At 34.6% G+C, this 18,569-nt stretch overlaps 1 protein-coding gene across 3 annotated transcripts in view; it reads right to left on the bottom strand.

The window, feature by feature from the left end:
• LOC128732750 (phosphatidylinositide phosphatase SAC2) overlaps positions 1-18,569 on the bottom strand; it is a 185,346-nt gene that overhangs the window by 134,835 nt on the left and 31,942 nt on the right. For all 3 annotated transcript variants that reach the window (XM_053826086.1, XM_053826087.1, XM_053826088.1), the window contains exons 3-5: positions 17,702-17,894; positions 17,311-17,638; positions 17,129-17,199 (exon numbers count right to left, since the gene is read on the bottom strand). In XM_053826086.1, coding sequence (XP_053682061.1) covers positions 17,129-17,199; positions 17,311-17,638; positions 17,702-17,894 — 592 coding nt within the window. The remainder of the gene's footprint in view (positions 1-17,128; positions 17,200-17,310; positions 17,639-17,701; positions 17,895-18,569) is intronic.

Genomic DNA, 18,569 nt, shown 5'->3' with positions numbered 1-18,569 from the left:
TTTGGTATCACCCTAACTTAGAAAAAGACACCCTAAGCACCAAGTAAAAAGTCAAGGGTCTAAAATTTTCCGCAAGAAACAACTACACAAAATTTGAACAAACACGAGCATTTTTAATTGGGACTTTCGTGGAATTCTCCTATGGAAGAGAAAATCATTCCTTCATGTAATCAGTGTGATTCGAGCTGTCGTTCAGATCGGTCGCATATTTTACTAGCTCCTGGTTTTTACCCAGGGTTTAAAATTTTTTTTTTTTTTTTTGCGGTGCCTGTTGGTTAGGTTACCTATAAATTCACCACGTGTGTAATCAGTCTTTCTAAAGGCTACCGAAAGGCTAAAGATTTTTAGTGTATCCATTTTTGTCTACCTATTTTTTGAAAAACTATTTTATTTCTTCTAAATGTCAGGTCGAAGTAAGAAAGCTCGCCTCGGGAAGAGAAAGAGGGATATACCCTCTCTAAATTCTAGCGTTGCTAGTGAAAATCAATTTTCCGTTCTCTCCGAGCAAGAAGCCGGAGATACTAATATTATTAATGAAAAAAATATCGTTAACAAAAGGGGTAAAATTCCACCTATTGTGGTATATGTTACCGAATTTCAAAATTTTCGGAAGGAGCTTTCTTTGCGAGTTCCTACCGCTAAGGTCAATTATCAAATCGGCCGTAGAGGCGAGTGTCGCGTGCTGGCCGAAACGGAAGACTCGTTTAATTTGCTTATTCAGTATTTAACTGAAAAGTTGTATAAGTTTTATACATTCGACAGCCGGAATGAAAGACCATTCAAGGCTGTTTTAAAAGGTCTCTCAACCGATCAATCCGTTGATGAGGTCAAATTTGAATTAACGGAATTACTTGGCGTTTCCCCTATCCAAGTAATTCAAATGAAGAAAAAACGTCAAATTCGGGTTTAAATATTTTAGAAAAGGCACGTGTTTTATTTCACGTGCGTGTAAAGTGGGAACTATACAAAAAGTTTGGAGGAAATATTCCTCATTTAACTCAGTGTCGCTCATGTCAAAAATATGGTCACGGCACAAAAAATTGTCACTTGGACTCCAAGTGCATGATTTGCAGCAGTCCTTCACACAAAAAGGACGATTGTCCAGTGAAGGAGCAAAACCAATTTAAATGCGCAAATTGTGGTAATAATCATAAAAGTAATTCTTTTGATTGCCCTGTTAGAATCGCTATTTTACAGCGAAGAAATCAGGGTAAACAAAATCCTAAGCGTGAGCAAATTCCACCGGTAGTTAGTGCAGAACCTGTGAATTACCTACCCGTACAAGCTAGGTCAGGTAAATCATATGCTTCGGTCTTAGCCGGAAACTTGGACATACCTGTTATTCCAGGCAGTTCCAAAAAAACCATTAATCCTGGGCCACCTAGGGACGATGCCATTAATGATGACCTAGGTATGATTACCCAGGATAAACTTTTATTTTTGCAACAAGCAATGTCTACTCTAATGACTTCTTTGTTGCAAACAAGTTCCATGACCGAAGCTATTCGAATTGGAACAAATTATACATATGAAATTGTAATGAAGTTGAAGTTCAGCAATGACTTTAAATAATTCTATAAAATTTCTAAATTGGAACGCTCGTTCATTAAAAGCGAACGAAGATGAGTTTTACAATTTTTTAACTGTCAATAGAGTGCACATTGCAGTTATTACCGAAACTTTTTTAAAGCCAAATATCAAACTAAAATATAACCCCAACTACGTGGTACATAGGTTCGATAGAATTCAAAGTTCTGGCGGTGGAGTTGCTATTGTTATCCACCGTCAAATTAAACATCGCACTCTTCCTCATCTTGAAACAAAAGTTATTGAAGCTTTGGGGATTGAAGTTCAAACGGAACTTGGAATATTATTCGTTGCGGCTGCGTATCTCCCTTACCAGTGTACAAACGAACAAATAAATTTTCTGAAAGGCGACTTGCAAAAACTTACAAGAAATCGCTCAAAATTTCTAATTATCGGTGACTTTAATGCTAAACACCGATCATGGAATAATGCTCAATGTAATTCTAACGGAAAAATTATTTTTAATGATTGCTCATCTGGATACTATTCCATTTTATGTCCAAATGGGCCTACATGTTTATCTTCTACAAGAAATCCTTCTACAATTGATTTGGTTCTAACCGACCAAAGTCATGCGTGCAGCGAGTTAATTACTCATGCTGATTTTGATTCGGATCATCTCCCAATCACTTTTTGTTTATCACATGAGACAATTTTAAACCCTATTAAATCTGTGTTTAATTATCACAAGGCCAATTGGGAAAGATACAGGTCTCATATTGAGAATCATTTGAATCATGAAGTAAGTTTGCAAAGTAAAACCAATATTGATTCAGCTTTGGAAGCTTTGAGAAGTGCTATTATTGAAGCCAGGGACAATTCTGTTCCGAAGGTCCAAATGAAATTAGATACTCCAATTGTTGATGACAATCTTCAATTGCTTATTAGGCTGAAAAATGTACGTAGGCGTCAATATCAACGAACTCGAGACCCTGCTATGAAAATTATTTATAAAGAATTACAAAAAGAGATAAAACAAAAATTTACTGCTTTGAGGAATGAACAGTTTGCGAATAAGATTGAGCAGTTGAAGCCTTATTCAAAACCTTTCTGGAAATTGTCAAAAATTCTGAAGAAACCATCAAAACCTATTCCAGCAATTAAAGATGGCGATCATATTCTATTAACAAATGAACAAAAGGCTCAAAGACTTGCTCAGCAGTTTGAAAATGTTCATAATTTAAATTTGAACGTGGTGAGCTCAGTTGAAAACGATGTCTCTCAAAAATATGATCAAATTTCTACTTATAACGTCTCACCTAATGAAGTATTTGAAACTGACTTGGATGAGGTTCGTTCAATTATCAAGAAATTCAAGAATATGAAAGCTCCTGGTGACGATGGGATATTTTACATTTTAATTAAAAAACTCCCTGAAATCACTTATCAACTTTTGGTTAAAATATTTAATAACTGTTTTAAATTAGCATATTTTCCTAACTTATGGAAAACTGCTAAGATTACACCTATTTTGAAACCAGATAAAAATCCAGCGGAGGCTTCAAGCTATAGGCCAATTAGTTTACTTCCATCCATAAGTAAATTATTTGAGAGAATAATTCTTAACCGAATGATGTCACATATTACTGAACATTCCATTTTTGCAGATGAACAATTTGGTTTTCGACATGGGCATTCCACTACTCATCAATTGCTCAGAGTTACTAATATGATACGAGCTAATAAAGCCGACGGCTATTCTACTGGAGTTGCTCTTCTAGACATAGAAAAAGCATTCGACAGTGTGTGGCATAAAGGTTTAATCACGAAATTGCTAAATTTTAACTTTCCAATTTACATTGTAAAAATTTTACAAAATTATTTAACTGATCGATTTTTACAGGTTGTCTATCAGAATTCTAAATCTGATAAATTTCCTGTTAAAGCAGGTGTGCCTCAAGGCTCGATCTTGGGCCCAATCCTGTATAACATATACACATCTGATCTTCCTGAGTTACCGGCTGGCTGCACAAAGTCGTTATTCTGCGACGATACAAGCATTTCCGTAAAAGGAAAAAGTCTTCGTGTCATATGTAGTCGACTGCAGAAAAGCTTGGATATTTTCTCCAAATACTTGCAAAAGTGGAAAATTTCTCCCAATGCTTGTAAAACTCAATTAATTATTTTTCCTCATAAGCCTAGAGCTTCTTCCCTTAAGCCAAATAGCAATCACATTATCAAGATGAATGGAGTTGCTTTGAGTTGGTCTGACCAAGTTAAATATTTGGGATTAATTTATGATAAAAAACTTACTTTTAAAGACCACATCGAAAGTATTCAAGCAAAATGTAATAAATATATGAAATGTTTATATCCTCTTATTAACAGAAATTCTAGACTTTGTCTGAAAAATAAACTATTGATTTACAAACAAATTTTTAGACCGGCGATGTTATATGCCGTTCCGATTTGGTCAAGTTGTTGTATTACAAGGAAGAAGAGTCTTCAGAGGATTCAAAATAAAATTTTGAAAATGATTTTGAAGCGTCCTCCTTGGTTTAGTACATTAGAATTACATAGACTTACTGGTGTTGAAACCCTAGAAACTATGTCAAACAAAATTATTTCAAATTTCCGTCAAAAATCGTTGCAATCCTCTATTGCTATGATTAGGTCTCTTTATAGATCATAAGTTAGCTAGGTTAGATATTAGGTTAAGATTTATATTTTTTTCCCTTACATTTAGGTTGTAATCCCTACTGCTAAATAATCTTAATTGTCGTAACAAATCATAAGAAATCAGAATAATAGTATATATTGCAATTCTAATAGTGTTGAAAAGTCACCACTTGTGATTGAACACACAATATGATATAGGATAGTTACTCTTAAGTATTTTATGTAATCGAATATTTGCCCCAATAAAAAAAAAAAAAAAAAAAAAAAATTCCTTCATGTAAGATGAAGAAATCACTTCTAATATACCCGCCAAAAAGTCGATATTACTTCCTTAGCGCAGCAAAGCGCAGAAAGCCACCTAGATTTCCAAAAGGTAGAAAACATTTCCTATAAGATGCATTTAACGTAATTGTTTCCTGACGTTTCCCGCCATACTTTCTTGATCGCTGAATATTGGTGTAGAGTTTCCCATACATTTTGTATGGAAGAACAAAATATCATTCTTCAACATGTTCAACTTCAGACATTTGTCAAAAATTCATTTTAACTTCCAACTGGCTAGAATTTTCAGTTTAACCTCCCAAAGTATTCCAGAAAATGATAAAAATATAATAATGGAAAAAGCTTGAAATTGGATTTTTGACTTTTGGCCAGCTTTGCGCCATAGTGCAGTGGTCCAGGAGACAATTTTAGGCGGAAATTAAGGTTTCTAGCTTAAAATTGACTTTCCAGACAAAACTTGTGTTCGACAAAGTTGTTGCATGTAAAAAGGCGCTCATTTGGGTGCTATCAAATTTTAGGGTGGTTCTTATTTTCAAACAAATCGAAAATCTAACTTTTTGCCTTTCTACTATATAAATATATAGTATAAAGGTATAGAAATCACTTGGAAAACCGGAAATGGAAAGAAGGTCCTGCGGGCCGAATGTCATATACCATTCGACTCAGTTTCGAAAACTGAGCATTTTCTGTGTGTGTGTATGTATGTGTGCGTGTGTGTATGTGTGTGCGTGTATGTGACGCTTTTAATCTCACTCACTTTTCTCGGAGATGGCTGGACCGATTTTAATGTTCTTAGTGTCAAATGAAAGGTCTAGGTGTCCCATTGGTCGCTATTGATACTGATACTGATTTCATACTGATCGGACTTTTAGTTCAAAAGTTATGTATAAAAATACGAAAAATATGGGACTTCATTGTCTCATAGATCCCTTAACCGATTTAAACGAAATTGATTGCCTATGAAAGAGGAGCCTTGCAAACCCTTAACTTCCAAATTTCATGACGATTGGACTTGTAGTCTAGTTACATAAAGAAATGTGAAAAAATAGTATTTAAAACATATTTTTGTAACATATAAGCATTAATTCAATGAAAAACATCACACATTTTATTATTATTTGAAAATTACTGCTGAGATCTATCAAACGAAACCGATTTATTTAAAATCGGACGGCTCATTCAATAGTTATTTAAACTTTAACACTTGAGCACCGTATATTAAACCGTTAAAACGTGTGAAATCTAAACAAATGTTGATTGTATGCAATGTGTGTGATGTATGTGTGTATGTATGTATGTATGTATGTATGTATGTATGTATGTATGTATGTATGTATGTATGTATGTATGTATGTATGTGTGTATGTATGTATGTATGTATGTATGTATGTATATGTATGTATGTATGTATATGTATGTATGTATGTATATGTATGTATGTATGTATATGTATGTATGTATGTATATGTATGTATGTATGTATGTATGTATATGTATGTATGTATGTATATGTATGTATGTATGTATATGTATGTATGTATGTATGTGTGTGTATGTGATGACAATTTGCAATTTTTAAATTTGCATTGAAATTCAAGAAAAGTGAGAAACATGTCAATTATCTGAAGTTTTTGAATCTTAGTGGAATACGAAATTTGAAATTAGAGAAAAGATAAAACTTTTACCGACTAAATTTCACTATTTAATATTTATTCGCGACAGATACGTATACGCTTTGAAATAACACACTGATGAAGCCTGCACGTCGTAGGCGAACTACGTATTTGTTGCAAATAAATATTAAAAAGTGGGATTCAATCGAAAAGCTTTTTGTTTGGTTTGATTTCAGATTTCAATTGTCATTTTGTTCACTTGCTGTTACTCACAATTGTGCAAGAAAAGCAAAAAGCGAAGAAAAGCAGTTAATTTAAGCATGTAGGTAGTGAGTCGATTTTTCCAAATAAATTTATACAAATTTCAAACAAATTCTGCGCATCAATAGATGCTCTTTCCAATCAATAAATACTAAAGCTTAGAAATGTTATATGGAAAATTGAAAGTACACGTTGCACGGTAGTAATTTTGTAACATTTATTTTCGGTAGTGACATTTTAAAGGACAGATGTCTTATGTCCTGTATCATGTTTTAATAAATAAATCAAAAAAAGACAAGCACTGGGAATCATATCGATCATATTTCCCATTCTCAAGCATGTTAATGGCGCAGCTTTTGCACTATTTTTCGACCTCATTTTGTTTTCCCAACCCTCTAATATTGTAAAAACGATGCGATCAAGCTAATGACTATCTTTTCATGAAGGTGCATTCAAAAGAAGCTTAAGTTTTGATTTTCATGCAAAAATAATTATCTGAAAGAGCGCCAGCTAAGAAAAAGTTCAATTTCTCTTTTTCATATCTAATGCTCTATTTAGTTATTTTTTCTAATTCAGATATATTGCAAAATTGAAGCCAAGCAAACTAAGAGTAAAATTTTGAGATTAATCATTTTGTTGTCGATATCCTTTTTCTTCAAAAGCGAAGTATAATAATAATATTTCTGAACTCTTGTTTTTCAAAGATGCTAACTTTTGAACGCATGGTATTAATATCAAAATATCAAAAAATCTGCTATGAACACATGTTTCATTTTGTCAATTCAAAAAAATTCACGTTTCGTATATGGCTCTGAAGCCCGAAAGTTAAGGCCGTCTGTAGAGCCGTTAGAGGGTTAATTTCTAATTTTCTATATATATTCATTTAAGTCTGTAAAAATTATCTTTTGTGTTTACATTATTTCTCGATAAATCACGTAAATATTATATAACTAAATAAGGTGTTCATCAAGTAACATAAATGACGCTTACAAGTATTTACGCACCCAAGGAAAGAAATATAATTATTCTACGCAATACGTTGTGAATTTTACTAGCAAATAAGAATTTTGAGGAATACGGAACGCATATTTAAAAATAGTCAAGTTAATTATAGATGTTCCAGAGAAATTAAATAGTGATTATTGTGGCAGTAGAAAGGCTAGGTCACGCCGCTAGCTGGATTAATTCGGGTTTTATTTTGAAAACTAGAAGTAAACATTGTTCGTCAAAGTTGTAGATCTGTTAATTTCATGCAATTAAAAAAAATTTGTATGTTGTATCTCTTCAATTGACTGATTTGGAGCCATTTTTCTGAATTGATTTAGGGTGACTCTTAAAAACCGGTTTTTTGTTGTAACTTTTTAATAGCGAAATTCTCGCGAATGTTGTCTTAAGATGACTTTTAGAACTCTTTAAGACAAAAATTTTGCAGCACAGTGCGTGCTTATACATCAAGCCAATCATGAGTAATTAGCATTTTTCTTTATAAAACACGCCCTTTTCAAATGTTGATATTTTCAGTGAGGGCAAACGAAAAAATATGTTTTGATGGCATTTTGAAGGGCATACCTTGCTGTTTACTGTATATACGACTTAAAGATATGTTTTTTTTATCTCGAATAAACTAAATTTTAAAACATCAAGTTTTACATATAACTCAACGCTTTTGAATCCAAATTTGGATACAAGCATGCACTAGCTGGTACTAAATCGCATAAAGATGGGTTTTTTGGTTCAAACATTATTCCAGTGTAACAAAAAAATACCTTTCTTCAATATTTCTTTTATTGAAAGCATCTGCAAGGCTTCGTTTTTTGGCAACTAGTCAAGGCGTATATATTTCGTGACTTTTTGAACAGCGTGACTTTTTACAGAAATACCCATAAAAATTATAAGATTATCAGAGTTATCAAACACTTTTAGTGATTTATTTATCTGCTTCAATTGTGGCCTGATTATTGTATGCGGTTGTTTATGTTCTAATGTTTGAAACTATTGATTTTCAGTATTTCAATTAAATTAAGATAATGAATGCGCCTCCCATGTGCCCTCGATGTAAGACGCTGGTTTAACCGTTTATAAGGCCGAGGCAAATATATTGCCACCAACGAAAAATATTTGTTTTGCATCTATAATGACATCAATATAATTATAGAAACAAAATAAAAAATTTTTGTTGGTGGCAATATATTTGCCACTGTCTTATAAAGGGTTAAAAAGCCAGTCATCGTACGCTTGAATCTTGGCTGGGAGAGGTTGTTAGAGTCAATAGGATCGTAGCACTAGCCCCGTAATTCAATACTCTAACAACTGGCTGCAAAGTCTGTTGTAAAAACTGGAAGGTCAAGTTTCGTTAACGGAATGTAGCACCTAGGCTTTGCTTTATTTTGTCAATTAATATAAAAGGCAAGAACTGACATTATAATTAAAATTATTTTTTTACATATTTCAAGCATTTCTGAATTTTAGTTTATCAAAGAGATAAAATATTATACACATATAATAAATTACAGGATCATATGTCGAACATATTCCTTGAGAGCAAGTTCCCAATGTTTTGGAGTGCGTTTGCTTGTCAAGGGTGTGACCGGGTCAGTAATAACGAGAAGTCCTTTGAAGATATCTTCCAAATTTATTTCTCTATTGAACCACATAGAAAATACAATGAACAAAAAGTGTCTAAAAAAAGGCTTTGATGAAGCAACGCGTAATGCCTCGACACCCCTCGAGCAATAAGTGGCAAACTAAAATATGATGTCACTGTCATCGCTAATATGTAACTACAGCACGATGTAATATTGGAAATGGTGCATGCATATTATTATGCGTTTGGCAAATTAGTTATGGAGTGCGCCACCGTCAAATTTTACACACAAAAAATCAACTACTTTCTTCGAGCATGTTAGTCTGTTCTACGTGATTGAAATTCCTTGCGTGACCCTTTCCCCACTTCCAAATGCTCTTGTTTCTGCACTCACTAGCTTTTTCGCAAAACATCCCGATTGGAAGTAACGAATGCCTTATTATTTTGCCTTATGCCGCGGTATTTGACTTCAACGTTTTTCTTTGACACTTTTCAAGTAAATAAGTGTCTTATGCCCAAGTTGTAAGCGTTCTTTAGTAGTATTTTAATGTTAACCATGGCGAAGAACATTTTTCTTGTGGCCAACATTTTATTAATTTTTGTTGGCATCAAACCTAACATCCTCTCCCAGCAGAGATTCAAGCATACGATGACTGGCTTTTTAGACTAGCGTCTTACATCGAGGGCACGCTCTATGCTGCAAAATTTTTGTCTTAAAGAGTTCTAAAAGTCATCTTAAGACAACATTCACGAGAACTTCGCTATTAAAAAGTTACAACGAAAAACCCGTTTTTTTAAGAGTCATCCTAAATCGATTTAGAAAAATGGCTCCAAACCAGTCAATTGAAGAGATACAGCATTTTTTTTTCAAATTGCATGAAATTAATAGATCTACAACTTTGATGAACAATGTTTACTTCCAATTTTCAAAATAAAAACTCGATTTAATCCACCTAGTGGTGAAAGGAACCTTTGTTATACGATCTTACTTGCTATTTGAGATAGAAACCGACACGTCTTCGGAGTATAATCCATCTATTAGTTAACGTTGCGTAGTGCGTTGGTTTACATAAAAAATTTTGAAAATTGAATACGTTTTCAAAATTTGAACAAAATATGACCACTTATAAATTTTGATAGATCCTTTTTTCATGAAATTGCGTAATAAGGATAAGTAAGTTGTTAATAATTTGAGTAAGTGCAAGTAAAAGTAGGTTGTAAGAGCAAATATTATTCTTTAACATATACATTGCGTAGTAAAGGTCTAGTTTATAGATTTTTGAACTATGCATAATTTCCTGTAATGCCTATTTGATTCACACCAATAAAGTTTTCTAGAATAAATTTCATCAATTTTTATTAACCTTCGGTTACTCACGCTGTTGTATTTTGTATTTTGAACGCCATATTGTTATAAAGTTACAAATCGTTGTTTAACTAACGTATATTCTTCAATTAACTTGTTATGAACAAAATGTCATAATTATTCAATGCATTAATACTTTAAATTGTTGGGAAAATTGATCAGCATAAACTGACATCACAGAAATGAAGCAATCAGCATATGAGGTGTACCGGAATTGGCCTGGAATTTTCTCTCGTTTCTTCATATGGAAAAATGGTGTCTGTATGCATCAAAACAATCAAAGCAATAATGTAAAATGTTTAAAATGTATCCGTCTGTTGCTAGTCGAGTAATTCGGGGTCAAAATTAGGGTATTTTTTATAATCAAAGTTCTACAGTTCCTAAACAAGCAAACATAGAGGTATACTATATTCAGCAAAGTTGTGTATTTTTACTATTTGTGCAACTTTGTAATACATGAAAAAGTCATACCTCAATTACGAAAAGAGCTAAAATAAAAAACTGATTTCACTAATTCATATACAATAAATAAGATTTTTCTAGCTTCGCTGAAGAGATAGGGGGTTACTGTCTTCAGCAAAATTTCTTGTAATAATAAACTCTAAAACTTTGGAGAATACATCAATGTGTCGCTCTATGATGCACGCTCTATTGTACCTTACCTCATTTTTATTGCACTTTTAGGGGGATTAATCAAAATTTAAATTGCACCAAACGATAGAACTATCAATTTCAAGCAATTCTTCCAAAGGTTCCATAAACCTAAAACCAAGTTTTCCCAGTCAAAACTCTAGTGCGCATGTCTTTTTGGCTTTGGGCATTGTGCGCGCGAATAACCGTATTACAAAAGTTGGCGCGAGTGTTGGAGGGTTAATATCTTTTGATCGGCAAAACCAATTCTACTGAAATTTTGCAGATATATTTGCAGCATTAAAATCTCTAATTTGATGTAAAAATAATTCAAACTAGATAAATCATCTTAGATGAAATGGTTATAAATTATTATAAATTTTAATGTGTTGTATTCAATTGCTCATAACTTTCAAATTAAACATCCAATCAAAAAACAAATCAATAGTGATCTATTAGGCTATGTTACCTTTCAAATGAGACTAATAGCGCCTAAGTCGGTTTAGCCATCTCTAAGAAACAGGCGATAATTATTACCTTGTCAAAACAGGTTTTTTAAGCATAACTTTTAAACTACTTGTTTGTTTTCAATAAAATTTACCCGAAAAATTTAGCGTTAACAAGAGCTTTCATTCGATACCAAGATCGTTGAAATCGGTCATTTTGTTCCGGAGAAAATCGTGTCACGTAATTTTTACTTTTTTACTTATAACTTTTAAACGAAATGTCGGACCTCGAAGCAATTCAATAGTGATATACTAAGCAATAATACCTTTCAAACGAAAGTAATAGCGAACAAATCGGTTCAGCCATCTCCGAGAAACAGGCGATAGAAAAGTTGCGCCCCGCACATACATACACACATACACACACACACACACACACACAGACATTGCTCAGTTCGTCGAACCCTGTCGATTGGTATATGTGGCTCGGCCCTAGGGGCCTCGGATCAATTTCGTGTTTTTCGACCAATTCCTAAACCTTTGTTATAGTATAACAAAGGTAAAAAGTTAGATTTTCGATTTGTTTGAAAATAAGAACCACCCTAAAATTTGATAGCACCCAAATGAGCGTCTTTTTACATGCAACAACTTTGTCGAACACAAGTTTGGTCTGGAAGGTCAATTTTAGGCTAGAAACCTTAATTTCCGCCTAAAATTGTCTCCTGTACCACTGTGCACTGATGTGTGACGTGACACTGCTTATCGTTGTAACCACTCCGAGCATAAAATTTCCGAGAGTTTGAAAGTTGACCACTGGGTGCAGCTGCATATGGTCTGCCCATTGCAACTTAGTGTGTGTAGGTAATTTCTCGACCAATTCCATCAGTAAAGTTGGATTGGATAGATGTTCTTGTTGTCCTGCGGCTTCCAAGTGGTCACATAGGCTCCGCACTGCCATACCAAAATCAATAATAGTTTCTAGTCTTTCCGATTTCGGTGCTGGAACGTTGCGAACTTTCTGCAGCAAAGCACTAATTAACAATTCAGGTCGTCCATACAACAAACGTAGCGTTTCTATCACTTGGGGAACCGATTCAGGGAGCAGCAATCTGCTTTTGACTGGTTCGTACGCCGCGTACGGAGCCAGGGATCCAAATTGCTTTCTAATATGTTGGAGGGAGTTATCATAATACGAAGGTGTATAACTTTTATTTGGATCACAAATTGGCTTACCTTGTTGTGTTACGGGGGGCTCTTGGAAGATATTACCTCTTGGATCGATTACCCCTTGCTTTTTTGAAATTTTAGAGATCGCGCCACAATGCTGCATCCGCCGTTTGATTTTGCTGCTGTAGGTCGTTAACAATGTCCGATTGTTCACCACATTTCTCTTGCCACTGCTGAACCATTCGGCAAACTGGACCGTTTGCTAACTCGGCTTTTATTACTGGCCAGTTCATTCACCTCATTCATTTCCTCTTCTAAAAGCTTTTGCTTTTCGATTAGGTGACGTTTCTCGAGAGCGTGCTTCTCTTCCAGTAACTGGAGTTTAATTCGGAGATGAGCGGCTCTTGTACTAGATGTAATGATGCGGGAAGAGATGCTTACGGGTATGCAGTTTCGGTAGCTCGTCACACTGGACGAGGTTGTCGCTCGAGTCCGGACGATCGCAAATTGCGCAATTACTGATATTGCTCTGCTCAGGTGTGTGAACCTCTGTAGCATTCGGGTTGTCCATAATAAAAATTTTTAAAGGTTGTTCCGGCGGGTACGGAGAATTAAGTAGTCCACTGAATTCTTTTAGCAAACTTATTTTTTTGTTAAGAAGCTTTAAACTGGAATTATATTGGTATTAGATACAGTTACAATAAATTGGCATGTGACTTACAATTTTCAGTGAATCGATTAATAAGCCACAGTAATTTTAGGTTATAATCGTGTGTTTTCCTAGTCTATCAGATTGCATGAATTCACGTTAGATTAAGTATAATTTTATATAATTTTTAATACTCACGACTCAAGTGAATTAGGATTTTAAACGTAGATAAGCAAATAGAATAACAAATTTAATTTATCTGTTTAGTAGAATAACAAATTCAATCGCACGTTAGCTCTCTTAGCAAACTTTTATCTGCATGAACAATACTCTGCCATATCCGATCTAACTTGACACTTTGACGGATCACTGATCGTAACGTCAACGCGGCGCGTCTGGGTCTGCTACGTAGGATGCCCAGCCGCAACACCTATATAAATGAAACTGTTTTGCGAGTAGCGGCAGTATAGTTTATACTTTAACCTTTTATCGTAAATTAAACCACCGTTACAACATATATCATGAAAGCACCTGTCACCACGCACAATGTGATATTTTAATTTTAATTGATTGCCGCCCGAGTTAGCTTCGAGGTACGATGTTGGTCTAACAAGCCAGTTGTCGTATGTTCGAATCTCGGCTAGGCGATGATGCTAGAGAGAATTAGTAGGATTGTTGCACTAGCCCCGTAACTGTCTAGTACTAACATCCGGCCGCGAAGTCTGTCGAAATAGAAGGGCCAAGTCTTAAAAAGACGTTTAAGCCCAAGGCTTTGCTTTTTTGATTTCAGAGAATTGAACTTGAAATAGTCAAATGTAATTCTTTTGTGACAACAAACATGGACGCTATCAAAACTAATAGAATTTACTTTCACAAAAATAATGAATTGATTACCAGCACGAGAGCACATCTAGTGGGAATTGAAAACTTAATTGTAATGTAATAATGTAATTGTAACCAACACGCTGAAAAGTGTACCAATAAGCTTGTTATTGAAAAATATGTGGAACTACATAATACGAACAACTGGTACTCTTTAGATCTGACACGTTTGAAACGGAAAAGAGATAAAAAGTACAAGAAGTTTCGTAGTACCGCAAGGGAGTGTATTAGGGCCGCTTTTGTTCATAATTTATATAAATGACATGAAACGAGTTTTACGGTTCTGCGACATGAATTTATTTGCTGACGACACTGTTCTATTCATTGCGGCTAAGGATCCCAATGAAATTGTAACACTTCTGAACCAAGATTTATATTATCTTTCGGATTGGTTAAAGTTTAAACAGCTTAAACTCAACATTACCAAGATAAAATATATGATTATTTCAGCCAACTCCAGACCAGACGTAAACGTTGTAATTGATGGTGAAGCAATTGATCGCGTAAATGAACTAAAGTATCTTGGAGTAATCATTGATGACAAGTTAAATTTTAAGTCTCACATCGATAATGTCATCAAGAAAATGGCAAAAAAGTACGGTGTTTTGTGCCGCCTTAAAAATGAATTGACAATTAGTAGTAAAATTCTTTTATATAAGTCAATCATTTCACCGCATATAGATTTTTGTTCATCCATCTCGTTCCTTGCAAACGAAACACAAATATTGAAGTTGCAGCGCTTACAAAATAAAGTTATGCGATTAATTTTAAGATGTAATAGATACACTTCCTCACATATTATGCTGGACGCATTGCAATGGCTTTCTGTGAAGCAAAGAGTTTATTTTTTGACAATGGTGTTTCTTTATAAAATTCTTAATGGAATGCTGCCTCGATATTTGTGTGATCGAATTGAAAGGGGAAGTGATTTGCATACGTACAACACTAGAAACGCGGAAGATGCGAGAACACCAAATTTTTTGTTTGGAAGATCACAGAACTCTCTGTTGTACAAAGGAATTAACTTTTTTAATTCGATGCCGCGACAAATAAAACGTGCAGCAACAATGGCAGAATTCAAAAGGCTATGCATTTTACACATTAAAGCTACTTTATAGACGTAATTTGATTTATTTTTTGTATTGATTCAAGAAGATTGTATATTTTTTTTTAATTTTTGTATATTTTTTGGATATATTAAGTTATCATGTTCACTGACGATGATGGATTTAAAATTGTTATTATTAATTTAAAAAAGTATAGAGAAGACTACACATGTTTGAGCTAGAGATGGTCGGGTATGAAAATTTGAATACCCGGACTCGACCCGTACCCGATCAAGAAAAAAATTGAAAACCCGTACCCGACCCGAACCCGCAAATTTATTACTTTTGATACCCGAACCCGACCGCAACCCGTCGAGTACGGAACGGGCCCTGGTACACGACCATCTTTAGTGTTAAATGTGGTCAATAGAGATACCCGACCCGACCCGTACCCGGTTTCAAAACAAAAATTAAGGACCCGTACCGAACCCGAACCCGCAAATTATTTTTTCTCAATACCCGAACCCGACCCGAACCCGGCGGGTACGGGTACGGGTTTCGGGTAAATTTTCCGCTACCCGACCATCTCTAGTTTGAGCCACGCGCGCGAGAACAGACATAGATAATCTTGAAATTGAATGATCAGGTTAAAGTCCTGAACAAAGGGTTCGGAGCAGCAGCTGGATAGGCTTGGGTTCGCTTGTGGACTTTGGAACTCGTATACCATCGCTCACGGCGGTACCGAGTACCAAAAGACTGCAGGATCTCCCTCGTAGTTCTAGATCGTTATCTAGAACCAATTCTGACCAGCTGTAGCTCAAAATATTAGGTTCGATTCCTAATCAAGTCCAGATAATTTTCGGGTTGGAAACGTTTTGGACTAGCCTTGGACATTTTTTGAAATTTTGATATTCACTTGAAAGTTTGATATGTCTGTATTAGAAGCCAGTTCGCTATTTGTTTTTATCACCTGGCTACATTGTTATATCATAAATATCTTAATTAGATAAATCGTCCCGCTCAAACCGTTGTAGGGGTATGAGGTGGGATGATGATCATCATCATCATCATCATCATCATCATCATCATCATCATCATCATCATCATCATCATCATCATCATCATCATCATCATCATCATCATCATCATCATCATCATCATCATCATCATCATCATCATCATCATCATCATCATCATCATCATCATCATCATCATCATCATCATCATCATCATCATCATCATCATCATCATCATCATCATCATCATCATCATCATCATCATCATCATCATCATCATCATCATCATCATCATCATCATCATCATCATCATCATCATCATCATCATCATCATCATCATCATCATCATCATCATCATCATCATCATCATCATCATCATCATCATCATCATCATCATCATCATCATCATCATCATCATCATCATCATCATCATCATCATCATCATCATCATCATCATCATCATCATCATCATCATCATCATCATCATCATCATCATCATCATCATCATCATCATCATCATCATCATCATCATCATCATCATCATCATCATCATCATCATCATCATCATCATCATCATCATCATCATCATCATCATCATCATCATCATCATCATCATCATCATCATCATCATCATCATCATCATCATCATCATCATCATCATCATCATCATCATCATCATCATCATCATCATCATCATCATCATCATCATCATCATCATCATCAATTGTAAGGTAATTCCAAAATTGATCCTCTTACAGTTTATGAGCACAAGACACAAGATATAATCGCGTACAAGACACACTACTACTTATTACTCTTACATACACCTCTCTTCAATCTAATAAGAAAAAATTAAACTAAATTAAAATTAATGTTTTATAAGACTAATAAGTGTTGTGTTTTGTCCGTGATTATATTTTGTTACTATGATGCTCTTGCTCATACTTTGGCACGAAAGTTTGGTGAAGTTAAATACTTACCGGTTTGCTGAATTCATCCCGTCCTTCATAATTCCACTTATTTTGCGCTCGCCAGTTCTCGTGTAATCTCCCTGATAGAGGTAAAAAATCTTAATAATTTTTCACTATATTAACACATGCTGGACAATGTTTGTTACAGCTCCAAAATAAGTAATTCAAAATGCCAAAAATTATCAGCTTACCTTCAGCGCATTTGTGCCAGCATATTGACGACTGATGACATCTCCATTATTAGCCCAAACTATCATAAAGGGAATCTTCAACTGTTCTGGCAATTGCGAATAAGGTGGAGCGAGCCCCAACTTAACTAGTTGGGATTCTAGCACTGCCTTCCCGATAGCGGTTTGAACTACATTTGTACGATCCAAACAATCCATACAATTAACGCGAAATACGCTCTTCTGGTTACATATCGGTCCGTTATGATCTCGCCAGTGAAATCCCATCAATCCTGCTTCTGGTGCCAAGGCTTCAATTAAGGATGAAACATTTTCAAAATGCATTCCCCGACTGGTCATGAAATAAGATATATAAGTTACAAAATAATACTTAGGCACAGACTCGCGAACTCACCAGTATTCATGAAAATCGAAAGTAACAAAGATTATTTTTTCCGAATTATAACGAATAACGTGATTAGCATACGCATCTCCGATAACTTTCTCCTTGCCACTTTGTTCCACCAAATTTATAATACAAACGGATTGATACATTTTCAATTCATTATCAAAATGTTTTTCGAATGCCAAATGCGTTTCGTTTTCATCTACAATTAAAGAGAAAAAAAAAACAATACAACCCGATTATTTCTAAGCAAAAATTAAGATATTAAAAACTATCAAGGTATACAGCCCTAAGGGTTGTACGAAAGGGTGACGTAAGACTATATTAGATCATTAGATCAAAGACTAATGTAAACTGCATTTCTGGCAAATGTTTGCTTATAAGAATCTGTGAGTGTTTTTTTATTTATTTATTGATTAACTGATTGATAGGCTTCGCCCGTTATCATCATTAAAACTAATTAATTATCACATAAAATTTACATAAAACAATCTAAAACTACACTTAATTTGCTGCTTTGTCATTTGAACATTAACAATATCTCGATAATTATTAAATATGGACATCATTCTGTATACTGGTTCGTTTCTAGCATAGTTTTGGACTCTATTTGTCAGTTGAAAAGGCCTAACCCGCCTCAACGAAGAACGTCCATCGTACACGGTTATCTGACTCAATAGATATGGCGAGTTATACCTGCCGCGGAGTAGATCCTTTAAGAAAAGAGCATCTGTGGTACGTCGTCTGCTCTCTAAGCTTTCCGTTCCAATCAACATGCATAACGACTTGTAATCGGGCATCTCTCCAGACCATCCTAAATTCCGAAGGGCATAGCGTATGATTTTTTTCTGAATTCGTTCGACTCGTTTCTTATGAA

The sequence above is a fragment of the Sabethes cyaneus genome, chromosome 1 (assembly GCF_943734655.1).
Source record: "Sabethes cyaneus chromosome 1, idSabCyanKW18_F2, whole genome shotgun sequence".
Lineage (NCBI taxonomy): Eukaryota > Metazoa > Arthropoda > Insecta > Diptera > Culicidae > Sabethes > Sabethes cyaneus.
Note: the sequence above shows the minus strand (reverse complement) of the source record. Positions and strands in the feature narration are given on the sequence as shown.